The 22,386-nt window shown below is 36.3% G+C and overlaps 1 protein-coding gene across 13 annotated transcripts in view; it reads left to right on the plus strand.

Annotated features, from left to right (window-relative positions):
• The first annotated feature begins 1,049 nt into the window (after nt 1–1,049).
• Nucleotides 1,050–22,386, plus strand: part of ncam1b (neural cell adhesion molecule 1b) — a 108,482-nt gene continuing 87,145 nt past the window's right edge. For 9 of the 13 annotated variants that reach the window (XM_044119195.1, XM_044119186.1, XM_044119190.1 and 6 more), the window contains exon 1: nt 1,050–1,401. In XM_044119195.1, the coding sequence (XP_043975130.1) occupies nt 1,350–1,401 (52 nt within the window). In that variant the 5' untranslated portion in view covers nt 1,050–1,349. The remainder of the gene's footprint in view (nt 1,402–22,386) is intronic. The other 4 variants (XM_044119196.1, XM_044119197.1, XM_044119193.1 and 1 more) reach the window with 1 other exon arrangement.

Below are 22,386 nucleotides of genomic sequence, written 5' to 3' on the forward strand. Positions count from 1 at the left end.
CCTACTTAAATACTTAAGATTGTTTTTTGTTTGATTTGTTTTTTATTAAATCCCAAACCAACTTTTATGCCATGCTGTGTCCCTTCCTTTTGTTATGCATTTGTAGACATTTACAAAACATCTCACAATCCCATTAAACCTGACAATAGCTTTGATGAAGCAATACTTTTTTTTTCACAATTCATGCCTGTTTTTGGTACTTTCAATGGCTAATAGATGATTTGTTTTGGCCTGAGTTGATCTAAGTGGTTTAGATACTGTGTACTAAACTACAGACGTGTCCAATTTTTATTATTTATTATTGTCCAATTTTAGCATACTAAAATTTAACAATAACAGTTGTCCAAGAAGACTTTGCTTTTTCTACTATGTCTCAACTTCCGCTCCAATATCCAAATACAAGGGTAAGAATTTGGCATTTACATAAAAGCATGGACCCATCCTGCTTCAGGCTAATGATGATGGTGAGGTGAGGAGCTGTGGGGAAGGGGATATTTTCTTTGCACATTTTTGGCCATTTTGTACCAACTTCCCACCCCTGGTTTTATATTTCTGGTACAAATTCAATATTGCTACCAAATGGGATATATATATATAGCATACATTATATTCAATTTATATAAATTGAATTATATATATATATATATATATATATATATATATATATATATATATATATATATATATATATAATTTAAGCGTTTATATAAATTGAATATAATGTATGCTAGATTTAAAATACCTTTATTTCAAAAAGATAACACTTGTAGGTAACAATCCAGTATTAGCGTCTACGTTACAAAAGAAAAATTTGCGTATCTTAGTAACATTTAGAATGGGTTTATAAGCATCCCAAATTGTAAATGATATATATAGGTGTGTGTGTGTATTAATAATTCACTTTGTAACGGGCAAAGTGAATTATTATTGCAATGACTGGGGATTCCCCATCATACTCCATCTCCTCCTCCTCAACATCATCATCACCACAACGCCCGTCTTTGAGCCCAGCGCACTATTTAGCAGCGGCAGATTCTCCTCTCCGCCCGCGCGGAGTGATTCGCGGATGTGAGAAGGCTCCACTTGTCAGTCAGACTTTGAACTGTGCACTGGCGCTCATCACTGCTTATCTCTGACCGCTGCTTGTCATCAAAGACACTGACACTTAAAATCGACGAGCACAGATGTAAAGATTGGGATGAACAGTTGCTAAGAAAGAGCGAGAGAGTGCGAGCGAGAGAGGAGGAAAAGAAAAAAAAGGGAAGCCCGGAGAGCATCACTGTAAGGGAGCAGAGCGGGGATTAAACGTTCGCTACGCCGTTTAACGTTCACGTTGCTCGGGAGGTGAGATGGTCCAGACCAGGAATGTTTTTTTAGCCTTGCTTCTTGTGGGCAGCACAGGTAAGAATCTTTAACATGCTTTTTTTCACGTGTTTTTTTTTAACATTTTATTCTGAATACTCCGTCCCATTATTTTTATTTGTGGTCCAGGACCGCAGGCACTCTTTTGCCTCCTCCGCCCGCAGGCACTCTTTTATTTAGCAGGTGTGACGGTGCTGCGACTGCTGCTAATTAGCTTCCAGGAGAGCTGTGTGTCCAGTAAAGAAAGCTTGCTGGCAAATGTTTTTTTTTTGTGTGTTGTTGTTGCTATTTTCATGTTCTCTCAAACAAACATACATGCACACCCGCGCGCGAAAGCACAACTCAGCTGGTTGCTAAAAAAACCGCTGCTCCTCGCGTGGCACAACCTCTGCGCGCTGACTTTGCATTATTGCACACAGTACATAAATTGGGAAGCAGTGGGATTTAAAATCGTGTGCGAGCGCGGTGTTTATAGCGAAGTGTGACTCAGGGATTATTGGGGTTTATGTTTTGAGAGTCGTGTCTACGTGGGCCGTTGCGCTCTCTGCTCAGATGGGACGTGTTTGTTGTTGATGGAGAGTGATGCTGGGGCTCCCTTGTGTGTGTGTGTGTGTGTGTGTGTGTGTTGACACAAACAAGTGCGCGGAAACGAACACGCTAAGCACACCGTGTCACTAACTCTTCAGGATACAAATTGTGCAAAAATTATAAATGATATATATGTGTGTGTGATAAAGGAAGAAAAAACGTGTTTTGACGTGCACCTGTCCGTTTGCAGTATGATGATGACATCCTGGAGGTGGGGCTTGCAATGCACATGAACATCAAGGGTCTGTCAGGGGCAGTCGTGGGTTACACTTGATGCACAGCAAGCACAACTTCCACTCTGAATCATCTGTTATGTAATCTGATGCCACGATGCAGGCTTTGAAATGAGATCCTCTAAGTTGTTAAACGCGCCCTTACGTAAGTCTAATTGAGGGAGTTTGTGTGAAATTACATTTTAATGACATTTTGCACGCCCTCTTTTGATTAACGCCGGCGATTTTTTTCTCTCTCGCCTTCTTTTTCTGAAGTGTGCGGACGTGTGTGTGTGTGTGTGTGTCTCTGTGTGTGGTGCTTATGTTAGAAGTAGTGCTCTTAGCTACACCAGGCTCAGGATTTTCCGTGGGTTAGCCTTTTAATCCTTCATGTACAATCCGATGTGAAGGGGTGTTCCTCGGGCTAGAGAGGAAAACGCAGTGGGAGTGGAGCTCTCTCTGCATTGTCATGGTAATACAGCCCTCATTGCATAATTTAGTTTTGGTACAATATCAAGAAAAAATACATGCCACCGCAAGGACCTCTTGAGTATCACCGTGGACATTTATGTCAATGGGTCTAACTCTGTAGTTGTTTGAAAACCATTTCGTAGAACCAATTAAACTCAAACACACCCATTGGAAACCTACATAGTAATTTGCTGACTACTTGTGAATTTTTGAAGAAAACTTAGTTTTTCAAGGGGAAATTTGCTGAGAAAAAATGTTTATCTTTGAAGATTTAGTTCTCTCTTTGAAAGGAAACTTGGTCAAAAAAAACAAACTAAAAGAATTTAGCTCTGGAGATATAAATGGCTTAGAAATGTAAGAATTTGGTATTTATTGATGCACATGAGCTAATAATAATTCACTTATTATTCAAAAACCCGTTTTTTACAATGTAGTTGGAATAGAAGAATATAGATATTCAGATGTAACAGCAGTTGAAGAATGTAGGTTCACACAAAGATAACAATCTAAAATATATGAAAAATAGAATTAAGAATGACGTACTGTACAGTAAGAGCAAAAATACAACACCATACTATACAGTTATTAAATATAGCACACTCCAATCCAAAGGAATGTGCAGTTATATAAAATAAAAAAGTACAAAATGTGCACAACCGACTGTTTAGAAGAAGTGAAAATAAAACTATGCAAACATTGTTTGATAACCTGAGCAAACGATAACAGGGATTTAAAAACCTATAGATTTTGTTAGTTATAGAATCTTAACAGCTGCTGTAGGAAGGATGTACAGTAACACTCCTTTGTGCATTTAGGATGCAGCAGTCCGTCACTGACAGCTCTCCAGTTCAGGAACATTTTCATGCATTGGGTGGGAGACCTTCACTATCAATGGTCCCACCAATTTCTGCCAAGTTATGTCACTTTGGTCACTAACATCCAGTCCAATTTCAGTGAATGTCGCCTTAAATATTCTACCCTACCTACAAAATATTACAGTCTATCCTGTTCTTTAATAACACTGCTTAGTTCTAATTTAAAATTTATGTATTGGATGGTTGCTTAAACGTCGCCCTGTTTGAGTCATTGTTGTATTTATAGCGAATCCCTAATTTATTCATGATTAACATCTTGAAATTATTCTAGTTCAAACCAAAGTGTTTGATAGGAAATGAGACAACATTTCTAAAAGGATAAGTCGCTCAAAATGAGTATCGATTCAATAAAAATAATAAAATTAATCTGTTTTTATTAATTTATTACACTGAATTATTGTTAAATGATTTATATTCTTAATAAATCAACAGAAGAACCTTTTCTCTCATTACGGCTATCAAGCTCTTTTGCTCACTGGTGACCAGCGTTTTACATTTCCACTTGAATTTTGACAATTTATTCTTGGTGATCGGACACAAACGTTTGATGTTGAAAGGTCTGCTTGCCATCACTCTAATCTTTAGCTCCTTTCACAGATGCTCTATCAGATTATTTAATTTCTCTTTGAGATCAACAAAGTATTTTTCAATCTGAATTCAAGTTTGGACCTTGGCTGAGTCGCTCTAAGATGACATTACTACTTTCAGTCAGAAGAAACATGTTTATCAAATTAAAAGGTAATACTTTGGTCCTAAATCTACTGGGGGTATGAATAGTTTTGGAATTTCTATGTTTGTCTGTCAGTTAGGAAATCTGTTAAAAAGTAGATATTCAAATCGAAACAGTGTTTTTAGTACCTTTAATATAGAAATTTTCATTCCAGTTCTAACCACTTATACAGCTACTGTGTTTTTCACGCTTGCCATTCTAAGGTGATTCAAAGGCAAAAACAAACAAAAAACCTCCCCCAGAAAATCCTTCATTTGCATTCACAGCAATATCCTACATTCCAAACCATGTTTGGTAGAGTAAATTATTAGTGTATGATAATCCAGATCAGGTTTAAGTTGTGTAAACATTTTTAAATCAAATACAGTCCAAATCTGTCAAAAATCATGGGAATACCTAAATTCACTTGCTCAACTTGGGACAGGCACTCAAATATGTGTGGCCATTATCGTAATAGTAATAAAATGGGCAAAATAAAGAGGATATATAAATGTGTACTCATTATCAAGTAGGTTTCTTAAATATTTTTAAAAATAATTCCTAGTTATAGAGAGTGTTTGTCTGTGCCATATTTTGTTTCGACCTGTGTGCCTATCCAGATAGACAACAGTTCAAGCACAAATGAAAGACAACCTTTTCTTTTTAATTATTTTTTTTTAAAGGACTTGTGCCACCCCTAACAGAAAGGCACTCTGGCCTGTGAGCCATAATGTCAAACATGATCACAAATCAAGAGTCACGAATGAGTGTTTAGGAAAGAGACATTAGTTAGTGGAAATTGCACAACGTAAAGTTGACAGCTTTAAAATTACTAAACCATTATTTAATATGTTGTGGTGTCAAATAATGTGAATATTGGTAATCTTCACTTTTCTTGAAATCCTAAAATAAAATGCTATCATAGAATACTTTGAGAGAAACCTGATTTCATAATTTCCCTAATGACAAAACTTTTTATTGAAGTTCTTCCTGACTACCTTGTGTCTTTGCATAAACCTGAATGCTGTATCCAATTAAATCCAGCAATATTTGCATTTATGTTAGCAATAGCCATTGCTAACGACATGTATGGTTGTAAGTAGTTGAATGTAAATGAAATAAAACCCTCATCTTGGAACTGCCGGTTGTAGGGCAGGATTGCTAGCAGCATTAATGACTGAACTGAGATTCAGGAGGGATTAACCCTTTTTCTGTTCCCTGTCCTGTAATTGATTCTCTTCCAGCTGATAACCGTAAACATGGATCCATTTTCAAAGATGATTTACAGCTGGAGAGAACGAAGCCAGACTAGATAAGAGATTAGTTCTAAACGTCTTTAAATCGTGGGACGTCTCTGCCTCTCACCATATGGCACCTTTTGAATAGGAGAAAGCGGCTTTGTGCTTTACAGTAGGGTTGGTTCACTGAGGCTGTCTTACATCATCAGTCATGTGGAAATTATGACGTAGCTCCGCGCTGCTCTGTTTCCAAAGCAAGATGGAAGCAGGCTGACTTAGGAAAGCTCCAGCCCTCCTTACGACTGACTGTAGCTTTGTGAGGATGGGAGCCAGTGCTGCTATAAGCAACGGCTGCGAGTCCAGCAGCTCCAATTTGATAACAAGCAATGATTTCAGACTAGCGTGCACAAAGGCAAAAATAAACTAGATTTTCCCCCTAGAGCAAGCAGCAGAGCATCTATTTAACCGTTTGTCCCTGGCAAAATCTATTTGTTTTTCTATTGAATAATTATCCTCTTTGGAATAATTTACTTCTGTTCCCACCAACTGCAACTATGTGAAAATGTTAAGTTACTGCAGTTAAGCCTGTCGCAATAAGCAATTAATCAGTCGGGTGATAAATTAAAATGAGCTCGATAATTTCCATTGTGATAGGGCACTTTTGTTCACATCAACATCAGAATCCATTTTATTTCCAGTTTCGCTTGTTTTTTTGTTGTTTTATTTCCGTTTTATTTATGGTTTGTGGTTGTTGTCTTTTATTTTATTTTTTTACATTAAAAGTATGTTTCAGTTCCTGTGTTAAGTTTTCTTTACACAATTAAAGTTAAAGTCTTTTGAGAGGGTGAACTTGCATTATTATGAATTATCACTCTGTTTTTCAGCAAACTTCACAAAACTAAAGAGATTTGTGCCTTCTAAAATCAAACACAACTCTGTTAAATTGAATAAAACGCTTGTAGCTGTAGAAAGCCTGTCAGAGAAATCAAACCAAAGGTAAAATATTGTAGTTTCAAGTCAGTTGTTGTTGTTTTTTCCATCATAGCAAAAAGAATAACATAACCACTGCCTTAGGTATTTGTTTTATGTGGTAAGTCAATGGAGTACTAGAAAATATAGATGCACATTTAATAATGACACGATTTTATCTATTTATGGTTAATGTATCCTTGTCTTTAACAAATTAGGCAACATTCAGGCAATGATTTCTCCCAAACCTGTAAAATGAATCACTGAAATTGAACACTTTGATGACACAAGGTAGGGTAAGAGGCCTCAAACAATAAAAAAAACAATCTGTAAGACTTTGGATGCTTAGAGATGGCAAATCTCAGTTCAAGATGTTATCCACAAGTCAAAAAAATATGAAAAAAGGTGAGCCTTCCAAACAGTAAATGGTCTACTGGTTTATCAAATTTACTCCAAGAACGTGTTGACGACTCACTTATGCGGTCATAAAAGGACCCTGAACAACTACTAAATCCAGCCTCACTTGCTTCATTTAAGGATTCATGGTAGCAGTCAAAAGTGACAAAAAAAAAAAAACTAATAAAAAAAAAAAACCCAACTCCATTATCCTTAAAACATTTAGGAAACTGCTAGGAGAGTTTTGTAATGACACAAAAAGATGGTTTTTGAATGTTTGATGAAAAAAACACCCTTGTTGCTAGGGAGCATGGCAGAGTCAATGACTTTTTCACAGCTCTGTAGGTCACTAATCTCAGGTTTGGACAGTGAAATTCACCCAACTGGCTGAAGGTGTTATTGGCAAGCAGAGTTTGAATGCATCGTATATGATGATAGCCGACCAAACAGTCCTTTGCAATTGCACACATTCATATCACAACTATATTGTTCGGCCGTAGTTAAGATTAGTGATCTTTACCATGACAAAGTCATTTGAGTAACCGTTTAATATGAATCAAATTAAAATGACTTCCAAGACACATGAAAACAACAAAGACTTTCATCAGGAATAAGGAAGAATGAGTGTGGGGGAGGCTGGGAATCATTCTGGTCAGGACATGAGTCTTTGGGTGATGGCGACCAGAACGGACAGATCCAGGTCTGAGAGAGTTCAGAGATTTGTTGCCTCAGGACACTAAATAGATGACTTTACATGTGCGTGTGACCCCATGTGGCACCGCACGAGGAACATACACATCGTCTCCTTAGGGTTTTCCTGGCACAGGGGAGATAGACCGGGGGATTAGCGATTGTTTGTAAATGTTTAGCCTCTGTGGCAGTGGTGTCCTTAAGTCCAACCTTTGAGGTTCATATTGGGGATTAATATTAATGAGTTTTAATTCATGAGTATAGAATAGATTAAATGCAGCACAGAATAAGTAGGACATGGGAGAGGATGGTGTGTTTTCCTACGGTGTGTGATTAATGAAAACTTGCTTCTTTGCTAAAGAATGCAATCCTAATATCAAACTCCTCCTGCTTTTCTTTTAATTGGAAACCAGGTAAGATTTCGTCTCTGTCATGAAAGTAGAGCTATGCATCTTTGTCTGTTATCAAAGGAACCCACGGAAGGCACACCCTGCGAATACATGATCCCTTTGGGCACTAAATCTTAGTTAGTTAGGCTGGCACATCTTTTGGTATTAAAAGGCTTTTCTCTGCTTTAGAGCTGGACAATACAAAGCAATGGAAAGCTGTAGACCGCTGATGTTTCCTCCACTTCTTTGCTGTCTCAGGCGCTAATTCAATCTGTTTCAGTCAAGTAGCAATTAAAAATTATGCGGTTAGTGGACAGCTTGAGGTAAAATTGGCACTGGCCCCCATGTAGATTTCTCTAATTTGCTACCTCTTGTTTACATTATATTGCAGCAGTCAAGTAATGCTTTGTGTCAGAGATGTTTAATAACCTTTTAGTAAACTTATCAGGCTTTCCTTGGCTAACCAGCTCAATTAGACTTGTAGTTACTTTCACTAGTTTTCACATCTCTAGGTACTTTTCCTATGAAAAGCCTTTGGGATTATGTGTCATCTAGCTTTTTCCTTTTTTTTATTAGCAAAAGAGCTTGAGCTAGAAACAGCACTTTTTGTCACAGATATTCAATCAGATCTCAATACTTTGAACCAAAACATGAATATGTTTTCATCAAAACTATTTTGCTGTTGCTCTGGCTGCATCTTCAAAGTTATTATCCTGTTGAAAGGTTAACTGACTACCCACAGGGTAAGTGGAGGTGAAGGACTGAAGTCACTTGGCGCAGGCTCTTGTGTATACAAACAGATAAACATCTGTATATTAAATATTTTGAAGTTTACAACTTGATACCTTTGTTTACAAGATGTGTCTCATCTTTGGCATGTAAAGCCACATTTGACAGTTTAATTATAAAAAATCTTATTGGTTTGTTTGAATGGAGCCAGGAGTTAGGTTGCAGTTGCAGTTTAAAAAGGATTTACAGTTGTGGCTTTGGCTAGCCTTAAGAAAAAATTCAAGGCCAAGATTTTGTAAATTTTATACCAACACTGGTCTAGAGTATCAAAATACAACTGTTTTGGTTTTGGGTGGTATTTTTCAATCCAATTAATCTTTTCTATTCCCTATCAGATTTGTATTTCTGTTATGTCCCAATATTTGCTGCAGAACTGCTAATCAAGGTCATTGTCCTCTAGCTAGCCAATTTTATAAATCTGGCATCTTTATTTCTTTCAGCAATTTTGTAGTCCAAGTTCAAGGATGCCAAAGCCAGAAATTAATAGATCAAAATGCTCGTTTATTGGGTGCATCAACCCACAAATTGTATTTCAGACAATTACTTGTGTGTTCATATGCCATGCTTTTTGCTTTTGGTAGAACATTTTTAGCTCCTTGATCACATGTTTTGAATAGGATTATTACATAATCAGTTTGTCATTGTTTTCCCGTTTTTGTCTTGTGGAACACATGGTCCAAATGCATTTACTGATGTTCTTGACACCACCTTTAGCTAATACTAGGGCTGTAACTAGTCCTCAAATGAGTTGAGTACCTCGTTTATTAAAATTTCTTGAGGCAAAGGCATCGAACCTTCATTAAATTATATTTTTGCTTTATAACGCACTGTGTTCCAGCTGGCTGATTATGTTGCGCAACACTCGTACTTCCACCTGTTGATGAATGCTAAGTGCTAGCAGTATAATGTGTCCAGTTTTCAAGTTCAGTCATAAAATGTATGTTAGTCTTTGGATACTGCCTTGTCACAGCTCAGTATCTGCCCAGATTAAAAGTGAAAATATCTATTTAGAAAAAATTTATGCTTTGTCACAAAAAGTCTGTATGACATAACGTTTCCATTTCCTGCCATTTGTGGTTGGTGGATGCGCAACGAGTTTACTCAGTATATTACTTTATTCAAACATAATGCACAGTTAAAATGGAACAGGCTGTTATTGAATCAAGTTTTCTCATTTGCTAATGCAATTACCTGCATTCTGCCTCAGCTGTTTTCTAATTTTAAAAGCTCCAGAGACCGTGCAGAAATCCCACAGTGGTGCACATCACGTCCTCTCACATCTTTCTTTATTTCCTGTATGGCAGTGGTTTCATTAAAAGGGACTCTTGTTGAACATTTATTAACTTCTGCTGTCACTGTAGAGCTAGAGACTTTTGTTTGCCACCATTCTCTGGTTCAGTTGGTTCCTTTCACTCTTCCATGTGTTGCTAGGTTCCTTGTACCATTTTGGTTTCTGTATGTTTTGATTAATCTATGTCTTTTATGGTTTCCATATTTCATAAAACCATCTGGATACAATCCAGATATCACAGTAACAGATTTAAGGGGGCCGCCTCTTCATATCTATTGATCAGGACGACGTTGGTCAAAACAACTTCAATCATTCCAGTGAGGCTGTTTTCTTTGCCGCTCCTGTTTACCGGCCCTTTATGTAAATGCTCGCAGCGCTCAGAAAATGTATTTGCTTTTCTCTCAAAGCTATTCACTTGCAAATAAAGACTAATTTCCTATTTTTTCCAATGGCTATTATAAACTGAGAGCACCTTCCCGGGCTCCTTTTAGACTAAACTGAGTCATCACTGCCTTGTCTGTAGACCAAGTGACCCTTAAAAGAAGAGGTGAGCCCATGGTCGTGCCACTGTCTGCAACAGAGAGAAGTGCATCCCGGTTTTACAAGTGATACAGATGAGCCTTATCAGCTGAAGCTCACAGTATTTCCGAGCTTAAACTATGTCTGATTTGAGAAAATGGTGTCTTATCTTTCTGTAATAGAGCAGCATGCTGTTGGCAATGATATAGCGCTCATTTTCTTTTGTGTAGTATGAAGGGGAGCAGCATGTGTCCTTTCATGCATGCACATCATGGTGCATTCATTATTGAAACACTATAGGATGCATCACTATGCATAGAGGAGAGGGACATTTGGATTGTTACGCCTCGGGCATTTTTATGTACTCCATAAAATGTGGCAAACTGTCTAATATTACAGTTCTCTACAGATTTAGCGATTGCCTGGGAACTTGGAGATGATTCTGTTTCACACAGTGATAATGTGTATTAAAATGATCTTCAAAGTGTTCTAAGCATTCAGAGATAAATTGGGTATAATTGTGCAATTCAGCCCTTTTAATTTGAGTTCAAATAGAAACTATTTTAGCAATTAAAAGTTCTGTTCTCTTTGAGTGGCTTTTCACTCACAGGCCTTGCATCTAAAAACTCTGAACAAATTGTCTGATGACTGCTAGTTTTTGATCCAGGAAATGAACAACAATTAATAATGACATAGTATAAATAAATGACAGTGATGAGATTTAAATCATATGTTTTATGCAAAAAAGGACATGTGAAGCACCATTCAGAAAAAAACCCTACATCTGGAATACAAGTAATGTTACAGTTTGATATGAACAAGATGTACAAGTTCAATACGCACAATATTAATATTTTTCCTGTTACAGAACACTATTTTATATTAATAATTCTGACATTTTGACTCCAGATCAAGTTAATTTTGTTCATGAATATCTGACTGGGATTTATATCAGTAAACTAAACACAAGTGATGGAGTTTGTAATATTACATTAGTTACCTACCTAATATTGCAATTAATTCAACAGTAGCAAGTCAAATGGACAATGCATGTTGGAAAATATCATCATAGCTAAAAGCAACTTTCCAAAGCTGAGTAAAACGGACATAGATTTACTGAGTCCTGAGCATTGGCTGTCTTAAACAAAGTCTTTTCCCATGAAAGAATTGGTAGAAAATCTCTGGCTGTAGGGTAAAATTGTTGGTTTGTGGTCATTTGGGGTTACAAATTCACCAACCACCAATTTACCACTTTCCTGAGATAACCTACCACAAATTTCAAGCAGGATCAGAAAGTCTCTTGGGAAATTGTGCATTGTTACTGTTGCTGCAAGAGATTTCTGAAAATTGTCTTTTTATGTCTTGTCAGAAGAGTTTACACGTGTCTCATTTTCCTGATACTCTCCACCCTCTGTTCAGAATCCACAGAGTTTGAGTGAGAGTTCACACCCAAAACCTGCCGTGTATCGATTGTTGCACCGATGTCACCGTTTGTTCTGTTTGACGAGATTGTGCTGTAGCAACAAGCTGTGAGGTCTGGCATCTTGCATTATGCAGTGTGAAGAGTTTCTTGTTAGATTTTATCACTTTGAGGTGGCATCATGTACTGCACAGTTTTAGATCTTCGGGGATGTTTAAGATTAAGATTTTTGTTCTTAAAGTTCAAACCAAGACTCCTTCTGTAGTTTCTCTGTGATTTTTGAAAGGAGGCTAAAGGGACTTGAAGTCCACCTGCGGGTGTTGCACCTAAAACCTGCAAGCAAGCTCCGAAAGGGTTGAAGTGCAAACTGCCAATCCAGCCATTAGGTTTTAGGAAGGGAAATGGCCGACACAGATTATAGTTCTCTATACATTGACCCAGTTGAGTTCCTCTCTACTCCTAATCTTAACCTGGCATATCTGGCTTATTGATTACTGACTCATTGCTAGCAACAAGTTCTTCCATTGAAATCTTCACTTTGTCTTTTGTTTCTGCCTATCTGGGTCATGATCTGTTTAAAAAGAGGTCAAATATCCAAGATTACTTTAACAGCTTTTTCTCATGAAAAAAATGGAAACCCTAACAGGATAATAAGACATATTTTTTGATAACACAGAATAAACAAGAATATTTCAAGCCGGGGATTATTTTCCAGCGTAACTGGAGTGAAATTAAATTTGAAATATTATAAATAAATATGATTGTATTTGCATGTAGTTATTTATTTCAAATGGTTTTACTGCTAATTACCTGGTTGGTCAAAATATTTGGATGCTCCAATTTTAAATGTCGGCTGTTCTTCAAAAGGTTGCTCCGTATGCCTCTCAGCTCATCTCCTGAAAAACCTATTTTTGAAGTGGCACTTAAGGGATGCTATTCTGTAGAAATTAAAATGAAATTGTATTATCTTTTTGTCTCTGATTACTGGGTAATTAATTCTTCCCAAGTGTCGGGAAGAAATGACGCCCACTTGTTCTCTCAGGTCAGAGATCTATTGAAGTTTCATCTCTCAATGTAATTCAGATTCTGCTATGTGCTATTCCGCTGACTTGCCTCACAATATCTGGCAGCTAGTCAACATTCTTGTCAAATACTGCAAATTGGGCCTGCAATGTTAAGAAGAAAATATATTTAGAGTCAAATATGAAATGTGGGGGGAGAAATGGAGTTTGAAGCGTATTGTTCAGTGTGCTTTGAATGTCAGGGAAATTATTTTAAATTATTTTGATAAGAGGATAATGAAGCCGAAATTGTGTCAAAAAAAAGGTCTGTGACTTAAGTAGTGCATTCAAAGTCATTCTGGGAAGAATTTGGTTATTTATAACAATCTAATTAGATCATTTTAATAAGACACAATCTCCAGGGAAGAGTTACCAGCTCCATCTTTTCCATCCAACATTCAGGATCCACTTTCAAATTGTAACAATGATTATTGCATGCATTTGATTTTGTATCAGGTATATTTTTATGTAAATAGTATTTGCTAACTGAACCCAATTGTCTCCTTTCTTTCTTTTTTTTTTGGAGTAGTTACACACATTACATTGAAAATAATAAAAACTTGGTAATGATTTCCTTAATCTTTTTTTAAAATTAGTATAAAGGAATCCATAATTTGTAGCCATAGTAAAGATTAAAAAAAGACTTTCATTGTTTATTGTGTTTTTGTCGCAGTAGCATCACCCTCCACAGAAAAAAAAGCTCTGCAGTTCTCCAGCTGTGACTTTCTTCTGACAACAGCAACTTTTTTATTTATTTTTTTTTACCATCCTCCTCACTGTGTGCAGTGGCAAAATAAACATAGGTCCTATTCCAGCCTAAGTTTGTGTCTGTTTCAGTCTTATTACTCTGACAAGATATTGGCAAGTTTATTTAAGGAGCTGTTTTCCTGTTGCAGTTTCCTGACTTTAGACATTCAACCCACATCTGCCTTACACACATGCCACATTTTATGGGTGTTTAAAGACATACCATTGGTAAATAAAGCCCCACATTACTTTGCGGAAGTAATGCGGAATTAAATGTCCGCATTTAATTCTAGCTTACACTATTTTATCACCACATAAACCAAGCTGTTGAAAAACTCAGCTACTTGAGTGCCACACTTATCATACGCCACACATACTGCGCAAACTTACTTGATCTTCTACTGTCTCATTATTTCAGTTTATAAATTCTTGGTGGAAATCTTGGAGCAGTTAAATTTGATCTAAAGAAGGTTAGTTGTTTCTTTATGGACAAATAATAATAATAATAAAAAAAAAGACTATGATGTCAGAAAAGTGAAATACCTGGTCACATTGTGGCAGGAGATTGTGAATTCACAAACAAGACACATGGTACAGTACTTATAAATAAGTTTTAATTGTTAAGAGAGAAGAAAAAATCCAAACCTACAAGTGATTTTTTTTTTCCAGTGTGAGATGATGCCACAGCATAGAAGTCATTTTTTAATGCAGTTTTTCAAATGCTATTTCACCCTTTTAGAGGTTTTCCTTGTCGAGACCCACAATCTTTTTTAGAGAGAACTATTCACATCACTCACCAGTTGTGTAAAAAAAAACAAAATCCCTGGAGAATACTGTACAAAACTATTACCTCTAGTAGATTGATTTGCTTTCAGTGGAAGGAATTAATATTTGGAAATTGCGTTTTAAATCTCTATCCTCTACAAGGGATGTTTGTGTCGGGCTCTCAAAAGACATCAACACTTTCTGCTGCCGGAGTTTCTGTTTGATGCATTTTTCTACAGAACATAACTGCAAATTATACACAACCTTGTTTTAAGGGCGTCAAATAGTGTTGCCATTATGGTTTTTAAAATCAATATAGGCATTAAAATGTAGTGTTATTTTTCCTAAAAAAAAAAAAAATTGTGTGCCATAAGAAAAACCCTTTACATTGTTATTATTTTTATGATTGACCGGGGGGAAACATGCTATTTAAGCTTCTTTGCACTTTACTGTGACTTAGCATGAGTTTTATATTTTATGAATCCTTTCTTGAGATTGAATCAGGTTGTTACTTTTAACAAGGTGGATAAATTTGTTTATTCTCAATCGTTTAATATCTACAAATTTGGGAACTTTAGGAACAGTTATGTTGAATAAGAATAGTTATTTCATAGTACAGATGCTTTTTGGCACATTTATTAGTCACACACTAATCACTTGATTTGAATTCATTTAGATTCTGGTCTCAATTTTTTTTTTCAATCAAAGGAAAGACACTCTGAAATATTTCAATGATTCTCTGAATTTAGTAGGAACTTTGAAGCAGGCTGATAATTTTGACACAGGGCAGCCTGAAATCTTAACATCCACTGTGACCTTTGTTATTTGGACAGCACACAAAGGCCTCTGGCGATTGATCCCCATGAATAATGAATAAGTAATTAAGGAAATTACACCATCTCCCTGACATTTGCCTCATCACTGCTTGCTCTCTTGTGACATTAGCATTTTTTTCTTTTGTTCCTAATTTCTTTTAACTGTAACCTCCAACCAAAGAAGTAATTTTATGGAGTTTACTGATTATTTTTACTGAAGCACCTAGAAATTGGCTGTTGATAGAATTCCACTGATTTTCAGTTTAACTGCTGTCAGACACAAAATTTCAAAAGCTTGTGTCTTTTTCTGATTATTAAACATTCATATGAACAATTGGGGCAATAAAACTGAGTGAAGACAACTCAAAGCTAGGAATTTTCACTATTAGGGAAGTGTTTAAAAAGTCAGAGGAAGGTTAGATGAGCAACAAGTTATTATAAAGGCAATATTAAGGCATGTTTGTAGTTTATTTAGCTTGTGAGTGAGAGTGTGACTTTCAGGGGATAATAAGAAGGTAGAACAAAGTGCAGCAGAGGTTCCTTTTGAGCTTTAGGACCCTTTCATACCAGCCCTGTTTAGTTTTGTTTAATTGCACTCTGGTGTGTTTGCCTAGACAGTCTCATTCATTTGGGGAGGTATGAATACACAATCAAACTTTTATGGGACAGAAAAAATTGAACTGTGGCCTGCCTAAAAACCTAGGTCTCTAGTTGAAGCAAACACAATTTGAATGCTTGTAAATGCTAAGCAGACTGCTCCGAAAGCAGGAAGTGGACTAGCGCAGAGCATTCAGGGTAAGACCAGTCAAATCAAATGCCATAGCGAGAAAAATGGGTCGTGGTTTTTTTTTTTACAAAAGACAAAAGAGAAATCCTACAACCATGAACGTTTGATGCCATTCCATTTTTGTTTAAATCTTGTGAAGAAGAAGGTTGCGCTCAGTGTCGTTTATTGGGTCTTGGTCAGCGCCACCACAGGCGAGAGAGTGAACATTTTTGTTGAAAGGTTTAATTTGTTTGATACAGTGCAGTGTGAAAGCAAACCGCACTAATTGAAACTAACAATTTTGGTCCCTAATCTAAGCAAATCTACCAGATTTTCAGGTGTAAAAAAAAAAAAATCACCTATTAACATCTAATTATCATGGAATATTCTGGATTTAGAAGAACCTTTTGGAAATCTCACAGTAAGGTTAAAGATCCACATTTCTAGGGAATACAGAGACAGTGTTTGCTGTTTAATGCTGGCTTGGCTTGGAAAGACAAAATAATTGTGCAAAAACTTCACAATGATTTTGTCTCCTCTTAAAAATCATTGTGAAACTTGTTTTACTTTGACCGATTTCCCACAAACAGACAAACATCAGCTCAGCTTTCCCGTCTCATGTTAGTAATCTGTCACATAAGTACTTTGTTGGAACATTTTGATCATTTTGAGCAGGTAACTTAAGATTGCGTGTTTGTTGTAAGGCAGATAGAATAAGGCACTGGGAATATTATGTTACAGTAACAGTGACTATAGCTTCTCACTCTCAAATGTGAGGGTTGATTATTCTCAGTGAAATTTGAAATGGATCTGACCGCGGCATCTTTACCGAGTCCAGCTGCTCGCCAGCTGACGGGGACCAGAATGTAAGTGAGACGTGAAAAATCGAGGCCCTCCGTTGCTTATGTAATGATGTGTTATGTGCATATAAATATGAACTCTAACCACATAAATGCAGCTGAAAAGTAAGTCAACACAATCAAATTAACCTCCCAAAGCACACAGATACACCATGACACCACAGTTAAATTCTGCACTATAATCAAAGCGAAAATTAATCATTATAAAAATTCCTTTTTCACCATATTGCCCAGCCCCAGACGAAACACATTTCGTTGATCTGCAGACTCCATTCCTTGTTTCACGCAGACGCCATAACTAATCAGCTGTAGCCAGTGACGTTTGGGCGTGGAAGCAAGCAATCTCCAAAGGCTATGAAGAACCAATTTAGGCTGTATTTTCTTATTTAGGCCTGTGGATTCCTAACATTAATCGGCTGTATCATCAAAAGCTGCATTGGGTACTCAGTGGAATTCATGAACCTGGCACACTCGCCAGATTCATGCTCAAACCTCCAGTTTGAGCAGGAGGTATAGCTGAAGTATCCATCGAAGAGGCAGAGGTACTACAGTTAACTCCACATTTCTGGAGTGGATGTGATGGATGAGATTCGTTCTGAAAGCCTGTAGGCTGTTTGGATATTGCTGGGCTCGGTAACAGCTCGCCTATAACAAAAAAAATAGAAAAGAAAAGAAAAGAAAAACACCTGCATGACTCAATTTCTTGGGTGTTGTTTTGAAATGCTAAAGCCTCTGGATATTGTAGCAGCTGCCTTGGAAAGTAACATACAAATTAAATTGTCAGATGAAGCTGACTTTTTACCCTTTTAGATAATTCACTATGCGGTTATTTAGCAGCACTATATTCATATGATTTTGAGCTACACACAATTACAGTTAGTTTTTAATTAATTTAGTTATTTTAATTAATTTTTTTTTTTTTTACAGTGGACAGATGCTCTATAAAAGTAAAACAAGATGATGCAGAAAGTAAAACAACTTCAATTAAGATTTGTCATTAATGGCCGATGAGCATCTTATATTGCTCATCGGCCATTAACCTAAAGCTAAATCCATGTCGGCCAACGATTACCATCATGCAATGAAATTAAAGCTTATCTTGAAACCCTTTGGTTTAGTGATGAAAATCAATTGTGGGCTATTGTCGAACCACAGATTGAGCTCTCTGTGAAACACTTGACAAGCTTTTAATCAATGCACTGTGTGAGGAGGTGCAAGCCACGCTTTTCTGATGTAATAAATGCTTCTCACATTTTCAACTTTACCCTTTAACTCTGGAGTAGATGCTGGCAGTGGTAATTAGAAATTAAACGAATGAAGACGTGTGCGGGCAATTTATAGTGACATAATTAGAGAATGGAGGAATGTTATTGTACATTTTTGGTTGGCTGTGTCTGGAGAGTAGTTTTCCGTCTGTCAGGTTGACATGGTGATCCCATTTCCCTCTCTAAAGCTGTCTGGTGAATTTCAATAAATTGAAGTAAAAAGTAAATTAAATTTATTCAGGTAATTCAATTTGTAAAGTGATCCTCAGATTCATCACATAGTGCTAGAGTGATATATTTCAAGCATTTTTTTTCTGTTCATTATCATATCTTCTTATATGTAATACCCATAACTCATAGTCCAACTTATTAGGAAATGGAATATTACATAGCACTAATAAAAAAAGGATAGATATCGAACAGTCGACACAGTCACATGGTTTTGCAATGTTAATATTTGCGCACACATTTCATGCAATGGCAAAGACCACCTGAGTCACATGCTTCAATGTGCGTCATGCATTCTCTGGTTTGATTTACAAAACGGTCATGGAGCTAGTGCCACACTTTTCTGCCGACAGCCTATTTTGAGAACGACTTTTCAATTTACATCCAGGAACTATAAGCCATTTGCCTGTCTTATTTTTTATAGGACTTATTTGGTAAAGAATTATGCAAATATACATTGTTCGTCAACATGTCAGATAATTGTTCCTCAAAAGTATATATATCTCTTGCAGATACAAAAACCAGATAGTGGAAGGAAACTAGTTGGAAAGAAATGTCAACATTGCTGTCTCAGTGCATTTCTGCATAGAGCACCACAACAAATGTTAGACTAGTCAGACAAGACTTTGCACAGACCTTTGTTGAAATGGTTTGATACAGGCCTGATCACCTCTGTCCAATGCTGCATGATGCAGTATCTGGCAACTGTGGCTCAGCGGGAAGAGTGCTGTTCTTGCAATGAGAATGTTGTGGGTTTTCACGTAAATGTACTTAAATCCTCATATGTCCCTGTTTGTGATTGCAGTTGGGTGAATGTGGCTGTCACGTAAAAGCACTATGAGTGGCCAGTGTAATCAGATAAGTACTGACAAAGTACTAAGAGTAAGATGGTCCAGTACATGATCTTACTTTTCATTTGGCTGAAATTCCTATATTGTCTTTTTTGTTTTTTTAAATTGATCTTTTGCTATATCCATTTTTGGGAGGATATTAATTTAGTTTTTCCTTTAGCTTCAATCCATAGTCATCAAAATTAACAGAAATAAACACTTGAAATATGTAACTCTAGGTAAAAAAAAATAAAAAGTAAGCCAATATAATTTCAAAGTTTCACATTACAAATAAATTACTGAAACTTCTCAATATAATTGATGATGATTTATCTTTATAGATGGAAGAAATACAATTACATTTCAAACAAGAGCTTGAAATGATTGGTAATCTTTTACTATTTAGAGCATAATAAATAGTAAAATTTACTATTTATTGAGCCTTTTTCCTGTACCAGGAGAAAGGATTTTATTTGTTATCTTCTAGACATGTTTTTATATGTAATACATCCTGTCAGTTTTTCCTGCATATACTCATAAGGAGACATTGCTTTGGAGAATTTATTTATGGTTTTAAAAGTATTTTCTTTCTGTAAAGAGAGCAAGCCAATTTTCGTTGATAATTATTCAAGTGTTCGTAACCAATGTAACCAAAAAGGAGTTTTATTACAGAGAAAGTATTTTCATAAAAGTTTAGCAGCTCATAGTTGTAATATTCAGAAGCAGTTATGTGGTGAACCAAAGTATAAGTGATCCCTGATGAATTTAAGGTATTGAACTTGGCGTCGATGCTCACTAATTTTCTTCATTTTTATGTTAAACGTCACAGAAGAATAAATACAGTTAGCACTCATCAGCTTAATTTTAGGGTATACTTTGTTTATGTTATGTTTTATCTTCCACTCCACTTAGGCTAAATATAATACAACACAGAAATCTAAAAAAAAAAAAAAAGCAACTGGCATTTTGTTTGCATCAGAATTTTATTAACATTTGAAAGAAAAATGACACATAGTGCCATTTATTTGAACCTAGCCTCTCTGTATCCACTGTAAATTTGGCGTCACACTGCTCGTCTGTCATGATCTATTTTACCATGGCTTCCATACCCCCCTGAAGGAGCTCCATGGAGTATGACTCATTGACTTCAGCTGCCTGAAAGCCATCTTGCTTTCTTTGCCAGCAGCCCGGATGTGTCATGAGCCCTATTGTCCGGCTTTTCAACATTAATGCCATAAAAACCAAAAGAAGATGACAAGGCCTGTGAAGCAAACGAAACTATCTTAACTAATCAAGTAAGAAGCAGCTCACTGCCTCGCAAGCTGTCCGCACAGTTCACATTTAAACTATTCAACGAATAAAAAAATATAAAAAGCAGATAAAGCAAGAGAGGAAATCTCATGTTTCTATGCTTTACTTTATATGCAGTGCCATGCAAAAAGAAAAAGCAAGACAAAACTTTGATGTATTTTATTTCAGTTTTGGAACAAAGGTGTTAGATTTATGCTTTCCAAATGTAATTTTAAACAAACATATGAAAGGCGTCTTTGATTCAGCCGAGCTGAGTTAATACTTTGTAACCCTTTAGTTGCAATTGCAATAGCAAACCTTTTGGGATACGTCTCAATCATCTTTTCACGTTTAAAGACAGACTTTTGTTCCTGAATATGTTACATTCAGTCACATAGGATGGAGAACATCTGTGGACAGCAATTTTTAAGACTTGAACCAGATTCTCCATTGGAAGGTCAACCTTTTCTCCATTTTCAAATGTTTTACAGCCTCTTACAGGTTTTCCTCAACTGTTGCCCTTTATCCGGTCCCATCCTTCATCCCATTAACTCTGACTAGATTCCGTGTCTCTCCTAAATAAAAACATTCCCACAGTGTGAAACAGTTTCGGGAAACTTCAAAGTCAACTTCTTGGAACTTTCTTTAAAAAAGTGGCTTTTTTCTCATCTCTCTTTAATAAAACAACTTAGCCTTTATGTAGGTTGTGTTGTATAAAATACATCTACATATCAGTGAAGTAAAAAGAAGTGGAAACTTTAAATAGCATTGTTCTGGGAGGCATTATTTTTATTTTACTTTGTATTGTTTAGTTAAATGTAAAATTGTTAAAATAGGCAGTTTAAAGGGATTTATAATTCAAGATGATTTTATTTAAATATCAGTATTTACATAATGAACATTTTCATTTGGTTTTAAGTATGACTGTCAGAGAAAAAGGAAACTGAAGGTGATTAAGGTAAAAAACAAAAACAAAAAAAAATCTTTTTTTGCGTTTTTAATTAAACATCTGCACAGGTTACACAAAATGAAAAATCTGACTATGTAGCATGTTTTCTTTTAGCAAACTCTAATAATCTACCTTATTCTCTGTGGCATTCTGGTGAATTGTGTACCTATTCCCACTAGAGGTTCTTTTACAACAACCATCATTAGCAGAGAGAGAGGTGGGGGGGATGTGTCTTTGAAGGACTGTTCTCTGCCTTATGAAAGCACAAGGTTGCTTTGTCTGCCTCAGTGGCTACAGCAACACACAGAACACACTAAGACTGAACAGGGTCAGGGAGGATTTAAACCACCATGATGGAACATTCGGCATGCTTGACATCAAACATTGTGTATTTAGTCAATGGCAATGCATTGGGGCTGCATAATCTATCGCTAAGTTATTGTAATTGCAATATCCACATCACAAAGGACTATTTGCAGTGACAAGTCTTGGTGTCTATATTTGACATATTGTGAACTTGCATTTTTCATGCTAAAGTTATATTTAGCCAGTTGGATAGTCTCACAGCAGTAGATGCTCAAACTGGACACAAGTGACGTTGCCCAAAATGATAAAGGTCATAGAGTGATGAAAGCACAGATGAAAAAGAGAGGAAAGACGAAAGTAGGAATATATTGCAAGTGATATCGCCATAGCAGTACGCACGACTCTCCAGTGTTGTTAAATCTATTCACACAATGTTTGGGTATAAGAATAGGTGAGTTAGGTTTGAGTTCTTGAGGGCTGGACGATCTGGGTGGAAAACGTACACAATATAATCGTTTCATATCAGGTGATTCGTATTTTGTTGTAAATATCTGAAATACTGCTAAACATTCTTATTTTATCCACG

The sequence above is a fragment of the Gambusia affinis genome, linkage group LG06 (genome assembly GCF_019740435.1).
Source record: "Gambusia affinis linkage group LG06, SWU_Gaff_1.0, whole genome shotgun sequence".
Lineage (NCBI taxonomy): Eukaryota > Metazoa > Chordata > Actinopteri > Cyprinodontiformes > Poeciliidae > Gambusia > Gambusia affinis.